Below are 8,314 nucleotides of genomic sequence, written 5' to 3' on the forward strand. Positions count from 1 at the left end.
TCTTTGAATGAACAAAAAATTGCCAGGTTCATATCAAGAAGCTGCACAAATCGAGACGTGGGTTTTTCCTCTTCTTCCACAACGCATATGGATCACTCCTTGCTACATATACGACCACCAGGAGACTGCACGTACGGCGTACAGCTGTGCTCTTGCCATGTGTAGCGAACCATATTAAATTCGGAGTTACCACTCTGTTGCAGTTATCCTCGCGCATATTTTTCAAGTTGCTGACGGAGAGCTGTGTAGCTGTTGTAAAGAATACGGGCTTATGCATATTTGTACTTCCATTGTAGTTATCTTTTTTTAGTTAAAATACCTCAAAGGCCCCATTCAAGGGGTATTACATGAGGTAGTGGGCTTACGTACACAAACTTTCCATGGATGATTTGAAGGATGATAGGTCGGCATGAAGTACGACGGTGTTGGGCAAGTCATTCCAGTCTTTTGCGGTGCGAACAAAAAATGACGAGAGATGCGCAGAAGTCCGAGCAGGCGCAGGATAGACGGATTTCTCGTAACTTGTGCGACTGGATGTACAATAGGCAAGGCTGATAATAAACTTGTGGAGGGGATGATTATTAAATTTTGTGGAAAAGGCACAGTTTTGCAATGTTGCAGCGGACTGCTAAGTACGTAAGGTTAGCATTGCGTTTTAGTGACACTTACATGATAAGAGTAGGCCGAGTAGATTAATCTTGCTGCGCTATATTTTATTGCTTTGAGAATGTTAGGTTACTTTGGTGACGGTCCAAAAAGCACTCGCAAATTCAAGTTTCGGACTGATAAATGTTAAATATGGCAATAATTTCACTGATGGAGGTGCGAGGCATAGCGTTCGCCGAAAATATCCGAGCACAAGATTAGCATTGTTAATCCGCTTTACGTCTTGTGACCAGTTAAGATCGCCAGTTAGATGAATTCCTAAAAATTTATTTGGTAATACGGAAGGGATTTCCCAGTTCTAGAGTAACTATTTTGAAGATGGCAAACAGTGACGTCAGCGAAAAGACTACAGAGATGATTTTGTAGTGTTTGAGGACATTCGACATTCTTTACACCAGGTTATTACGCATTCAATGGAAAATAAAAGAAGTTTGGGGTCATTACTGTTGGTTAAAGGGTGGTATATGACTCAGTCATCGGCAAGCATACGGACATTAGAACGAAGGTTAGCTGATAGGCCGTTTATGTAAATAAGGAAAATAAAGGGGCCAAGGACAGTTTCCTAGGGCACCACAGATATAACCGGAGCACGAGAAGAACTTTTATTAGCCAGTACGATCTGTTGCCGTTTAGTAGGAAAGTTCTCAATCCAAGCAGACATAATAGTTAAGGTTTAGACGTGAAAGTTTCAGGAAAATCCGTTTATGAGGAACCTTGTCGAAAAACTTTTCGTAATCTGAAAACCACGTGTCAACTGAAATGCTAGGATCAATGCTAGAACTTAACTCATTAGCGAAGAGTCCTATAATTGACTGCCTCAAGGTAAGCTTTTTAGAAAACGATGTTCACTATGATGAAAAAAGAATGATGGATACAAGGAATTTCATAATATGAGAAAGTATTACATGTTTCAATAATTTTGAAGGAATTCTCGGGATTGGTATGGGCCGGTAATTATGACGAGAAGATGACGGACCGTGCTTTGTAACCTGATTGACTAAGCCCACTCTCCAATCGTGTGGTAAAACACTTGGTGAAAGAGATTGCTGAAAAATGTGAGAAAGTACGAAGCTAGCAGCGTGCTTTGTGTTCTTTAAACTTTTTGCGTTAATGTCGTCAATACCGACTGAAGACATTAGTTTCAGGAAGTCTATAACTTTGAGGATACCGTTAGGCTCGAACGTTTTATCAGGCATAGCGGGGAAATCAAAGGAAGGCAAATCTGAAAGATCTACATCCGGTTTCTGGGTGAAAACAGAGTCCTAGGTAAGGTTTAGAAGTTCTGCAATTTCATGTTCTGCTATTAAGTTATAATGATTGTCACAAAGTATTTGCGTATTGCTTGTGTTGTGAAAAATGTATTGCAGAAATTTTACTTGCATTGGTCATGTTGGATTATGTGCTTAAGAAAAAATAAATGCCTAGATTTGGAAACTTGTGAGTTATATAAGTTTTCAGATTCATGATATTTCTGCCATATTGTAGGATCGTTGGTGGTATGGTTGACCAAAAAAGCCTTTTCTCCTTGTTGTGGCAGCTCTTTAATGTGCTATTGAACCATGGTGATGTCAGGGGCTCGGTTATAATGATTATGCGAATATATTATTTGATGAAGTCACGTATTTTGTTTTTGAAAAGTAGCCACTATTGATCTCCGTAAATTAACGAAGTAGAGAATGCCTCATGTTCTTCGTTAACGCCCTTGTAATCGTCTTTATCATGAAGTGCGATTGTTTTCGTTTCTTTTTTGGGTTAGTAAAGGTTTCTCGAATACGTATTATCGATTACTGAATGATCGCTTAGCCTGCCAAATATGAAATATGAAAGTGACAATAGATTTTCTGGGTGTGACGTTAGTATCAGATCAAGTGCATTAGTTGATTCGATAGTTTGCTTAATAGGGCAAGAGTTCATTCGGAAGAATTGGGCGATATCTTAGACGGGTTACACCAGTCTATTGTGGGGAAGATAAAAGCACGCGGAAGTTTCGTGATTATTAGGTGAAGTGCGCTGTGAAATAAAGAATTGAATGATGCGTCACTATCGGGAGGACGACAGCAAACACCGTTTATCGTCTTAGAAATTAGGCGTTGGAGCATAGGAATAATATTGCGAGAGGCGATTCAATGTTTAAACCGTAGGAATGAAGGCTACGATGAGAGGCTACTAATACGCCGCCGCCTCATTTGCCAACACGATCACTGCAATAAACGTATCCTACACTTCGTTATTGCGTATGGATTTGCTTAACCAAGTTTTTGTTAGTGCGATTACGTTATACTCAATCATTTCGATAAGGCTACATAATGCATCCCTTTTTTGTAGAAGACTTCTAATGTTAGAATAAAGAAACTAAATTGAATTTGAAACTAGGTTATAGGGTATCTCTTTTGTTGAGTGAACGAATGTATATATGGTGTTTCCTACTGTCATCTTATTGGGACAAACAATGATTTTTTTCTTTCGGCTTTTTGCAAATTCGATGAGATTCTTGCGGGCGAGACGGGTGTTGTAGGAATAATGTGGAGGGCTTGGTTAGCATCTGACCAGCTGAAAGATCAGCTGGCCTTGGTGACCATTGCCCAGGACATTCTTGATGGTTGTTTCTTCTTCTTCCTCTTCAGAAATTCAGTAGTTTGTTCCTTTTAACTTTTTTGAGATAGCAACTATTTGCTTCGTCGACTCTTGTCGGTCTGTTTGTTCCAGTATCGTAACGACCATGGCGGTGGGCCCGTTCCATATTTATCGGTTCGATGTTAACACTGCAGGTTAGTGCTGTAGAGTTCGATAATTATCCTTTCTGATTGCTCCCACGTTTCACGATTGCCATCTTTTAGACCAAAGTAAACGAGATGGCAAAGGCGAGTGCGGTCTCCGGAGTCATCCACTCTAAGTTATATCATCAGAAATCTTAGAAGTATTGTTTTCTGCAAGGCACTGCATGTCCTCAAATGAAGCTCTAGTAGAGCCTAATGAGACGCAGTCATCTTCTATTTCTGAGAGACCCTTGTATAATTTTCTTCGAACGTTCTCTCTTGGTCACCTAATTTGGTATCGATCTTTTTCATTCCTTTTAGTAGAGTAGCCTGCACGGCCTACAGATGCTCCAGTGCTTGCAGCAAGTCATTATTATCGGCCCCGTCAGAGCGGGTGAAGATAGGCCCAGGGTTTTATTCGAGGTCGCCGCACAGCAGAAAAAGATTACCAGCGCATGCGCACAATCAAACATAAGAGCAATGAAACTTCATGGACTCGGCAACACAACAAGACCAGCGGAGCTGGTTAGCTTTGCGAAAAGTGCATAATCAATTACCTGCACATGGAAAAGGTGAGGCATATCAAATCTGGCCGATGCCATGCCGCCAAGTCCACTGAAGTGGGTGTTGATTTCGGTTTTATATAATGCGGTGCTGTTGACGGTAACGGGCGCACAGATACCGCGCAGCTGGGCAGCTCCGGGGGTGATGCAGTCGGGCATAATTGCGGGTCAGGTGTCGGAGGTTCCTCGGACGGTGACGGGCGGTGCAGGTAGCACCGCACTTCCACGGTGATGGCGGGTAACGGGGTCTGCAGGGTTGGAGCGGCAGGGTTCACGGCGCAGCCGGTGATGAGACCGTATGACCAGCAGCATGCGAGGACGAGCAGTGGCACATGGAAAAGGTGAGGCATGTCGAACCACGCCAATTCCATGCCGTCGTGTCCACTTATGTCGCCCTATGAGTATTGTATTTGCGCATTGTAAGCTTTATGTCAGTCACTTTCGTGGAGGTGCACCGCAACATCGACCAAGTTGACGTCATCGGCAAATTTTCGTTATCAGTTTTTTTTCGCAGATGCGTTTATTGCGAAACCACTGATCCAACTGATGCTGTCCCGTGGAATGTCTTGATTGCCGAAATATGTATGTGCATGAAAACGGTTGTATAACAAAGCTATAACAGTTAGCCTAGCAAATTTGACTGTGTTTAATAGCCATGACGATGGTCACTCATTTAATTTTGAATTTTGACCTGTACAATGCCCAGTGGTATTTAACTGGGCAGTATTGTTTTTATTAATGTTTACCTACCGTGCTAATTCGCATTAAAGTAATCGCCTCAGATGCTCTTATCGACTCCGAGGCAGCGACAAGTCCCCCAGGAAGGTGCTTCGCAGTCGCACAGCAAATAAAAACGGAGTTTGCCCAATACTTTATGGCGATATGAATTATTCCACGAACAAACGCTTCGGTGCCTGTCTTGTGCACGACATATAGATATTGAAACACCTGCCATTAAGAGGCAACCCTTTTGACAACGGTAGCCCCTTTGGCGCACGATAGCGTTTAGCTGGTTGTGTTGTGGTGCACCCTTATATAAAATAGAAGATACCCACGAGGTTGTGAGCCTCTATTAGACCCAACACGTCAACAACTTTTTGTTCTACTTGTCGCCACTGTCTGCTGCAGGCAGCCTCATATATTGTCGTCAGACGTCCACGAGTCTTGTTACTCGCCCTTCAAATGATGGCTGATACTAGGGGACAGGTTTTTAACCTTTCATACCTTCTCCTCTGTGCAGCGTTACCTTGCATTTCAACGGAAATCTAACAGCCTTCACGATGGACCACCTGCAGCACGTCCCAGACAGAGAGCAATCACCGCTGTTGTCGTCTCAGGAGAAGGGGTCACGTGGTGGCAGTCCCGCCGAAGGACTTCAAGCTCCCAACGAGCAGCCGCTTGACCTTTCGCGCAGTGAATCATCGTCTCCCAGGACGACTCCTTCACCGCCGGACAACGTCAATGGCCGCATGAATAACCGCTTCGACAGTGGTGATGACGGATGCCGCGCATCTGCGGAGAGCAGCGAGTCGTCTTCATCTGCCGTCAGCAATGCAGCTGCCGCTGTCGATGGTTGCGGCAGCGTCCACGGAGGGCCGGCGCAAGACAACTGTGCCGCCGGACCGACGCGCCCTCGAGGACAGAGGCTTGCAGAACGTAAAGACCAGGCGTACTGGGATCTCCGCAACAGAAACAACGATTCAGCAAAGAAGTCGCGGGCTGCGCGCAAGGCCAATATAGAAGATATGGCCAGGATAGTAGACTCTAATAAGGTGAAGGTTTCTATCCTCAAGTCAAAGCTGCACGATAGCCGGAACGCGGTTGAGCGCTTGTGGGCCACCTTCTATGGTCGAAAACGTTCAGGCATGGTTGCTCTCACTCGCCGCGCTTCCACGCCATGATACAACGCGCCCCAGATTATGCTCCTCAGTCTCGCCATGTTTGAGGCGTGTTTCAGACCATGTGCGACGACTGTTCGGAGTAGGTGTTACGCGGCCTCTGGTGATTCAGAAGAGTGCAGATCCCTGTGAATAAGAGCTGAAGAGGAAGCAGGCCAAATTGTAACCGAGAGCCAAGAACAGCGAGAAGCTTGGTTTGTAGAAGAAAAAATACGCACGCATGAACGAGATAGAAAGGCAGCGGAAGCTGCCGCTACTTCGACCACGGTTTTAACTGCCGGTGATGCTGAACCTATATGAACTTTTAGTCTAACATATGTCGCATACACGTGAGTGAATTCATTTTTCATAAATAAACATTTAATACCACCAAAACAACTGTGTACCCATGCTTTACTGAGCTGACGCTCGTGTAATTAGACGTAACCGGCATAAATCTCCCCAATATTTCATCCCGCATTGTACGAAAATAACCAACAGGGCCCTTCTAGAGCCTGTTACTCGGTCGAATGGCCGTGCCCAACATTGAACCATGTGGATGGATTACCTAGCACAGTAGGACTCTGTAATCAAGATTATATTGTGCAGACTGTCGAGAATAACATGTAACGTGGAAAGGAAAAATATCTAGGTCGCGCGGTGTATCTGTATTTAAACTACATGAATAGTTTCGGTATTATTAGGTTCAATATTTTTTAAGTTGCAAGCGTGAAGTTAAGGGCGACCGATTCTGATTCGGAAGCCGCAGCTTAATTTGCATTAGTCCATTTAATTGGACATCTATTTTGGTAACGCTGTAAAGAGGCAAACCTTTGGGGGTCCAGGACACTAATTTAGTGGGTGATCTATCTCAATTGGCGGTCGCCGCTGAAAATGCAATGCTGGAATCAGGTTTTGATACATCAGTTCTGGCCTAGTTCTGACGAGGTCAAATTTTGGGGGTCCAGGGGGCCGAATTTTTCGGTGGCCTTCCAAATTAGGAGGTCACGATCGAGTAGGTCACTCTGAAATTAGATTGGACACCGAATTTTGTATTTTTACGCTATTGACCGGTGCAATGGATTATTGACAGTTCGTGGGAACGCACTCTAACGACCGGCATTGTCCACACACTCTATTGACACCAGAGTCGAAGCAGGGACTCTGGTGACAACACTAATGATAAATGAAATGCTTCCGCATTAAAACGAAAAAAAAAAGTATGCGCAAGGTTTTTAAGTAGACTGTTGTCTCAAAATGGAGGTAAAAGCTTTAAAAGGTCTCCCCGCGATTTGAACGCGGATCGCTGTATTCAGAGTCCAGAGGGCTAACCATTACACCATGAGACCTGAACTGCTTCCGACGCCGGGAATCGAACCCGGGCCTCCTGGGTGAGAGCCAGGTATCCTAGCCACTAGACCACGCCGGAAGTGGTGGCGCTGGCATGCCAGGAACAATCTCAAAGGCACATATGACTGCGGCCTTCACGGCGTCTGGCATGTAGAATTATAATGATCAGAATTGTACTTTTCAAAGTTAGTACTCTTGTCAAAAACATTACCGAGAGTATTATTCCGCTGCACACACAGTGCTTCTTTTCGCCGCAAGATGGCGCCACGAACACCCATTTTTATTGGGTGCCTCGATGTAGCGCGCCGCCGGCGCTGGGGTATCGAGGCACCCTACATTGTTAGATTGCGAAGTATGCCCGCGAAATTCAACCAGTAAAACCTCACGGATTTGTTCGCTATGGCGGTACTAATTCAAAGATGCAGGTGTGGCACCACAGGGCCGTCTCCGATATTTTACTTCCTTGAGGGAGAAATTCTTACATGGCTCACGAGGCGCCAAATCTGAAGCCGGAAGCTGTTCGTGAAATATGACACCCGGAATTGTTTATCGGTAAGTACAGACTTGACGGAACTATTGGCTGTGTTGTGAAACTTGGCTGCCTGGGCAGGCGACCGCACATCAACGACACAGTTAACCGCCAAGAAAAGTGCAAAACTTGTGCTATAGAGAAAGGGTTGCGAGGAAAATTTTTGGAAAATAATGGACTTGGGTGGAAGGGTTGTATTCACCGTTGGATATCAGTAAGTCACACAAATAAGAAGACACGCGGGGATATGATACTAGCAGCTCTACAGGAAGTACTTTCTAACTCCAGTATGGTGAGAAAACTCGATTTTATGTGCTCAGCACGTAACTTGATTTAGCCGTGCTTCCGCAGCATAAAAGTAAGCGTTACATTCGGCGCTTTTTGCTCGTCCAAGTACCAACGTTCATAGATTCTTTTGACGTAATGATAGTGCACGGCTGCGCATTAATAGTGAGCGAGCTTCATCTTGACGTTGCCTGATCAATACTTGAAGTTCAGATAACGTAAAAGGATAGTAACTCTGGAAGCGAACAGAGCGGCGGTCATTTCAACGTATAATAAGAGCTGAACCAT

At 44.6% G+C, this 8,314-nt stretch overlaps 1 protein-coding gene and 1 non-coding gene across 2 annotated transcripts; one reads left to right on the forward strand and one right to left on the reverse strand.

Moving 5' to 3' along the window:
- The first annotated feature begins 4,136 nt into the window (after window positions 1-4,136).
- LOC146177351 (uncharacterized) lies at window positions 4,137-6,247 on the forward strand. The gene is made up of 2 exons (XM_084581136.1): window positions 4,137-4,326; window positions 5,226-6,247. The coding sequence occupies exons 1-2, from the start codon at window positions 4,217-4,219 to the stop codon at window positions 5,884-5,886; spliced, it is 771 nt and encodes a 256-aa protein (XP_084437262.1). The 5' UTR covers window positions 4,137-4,216; the 3' UTR covers window positions 5,887-6,247.
- A 972-nt stretch (window positions 6,248-7,219) lies between these two features.
- Window positions 7,220-7,291, reverse strand: TRNAE-CUC (transfer RNA glutamic acid (anticodon CUC)). Its single transcript has one exon. It is a non-coding gene; the product is annotated as a tRNA-Glu (tRNA).
- Window positions 7,292-8,314: the final 1,023 nt, after the last annotated feature.

Source organism: Amblyomma maculatum, chromosome 10 (assembly GCF_055883805.1).
Source record: "Amblyomma maculatum isolate TAMU_Amacu chromosome 10, ASM5588380v1, whole genome shotgun sequence".
NCBI lineage: Eukaryota > Metazoa > Arthropoda > Arachnida > Ixodida > Ixodidae > Amblyomma > Amblyomma maculatum.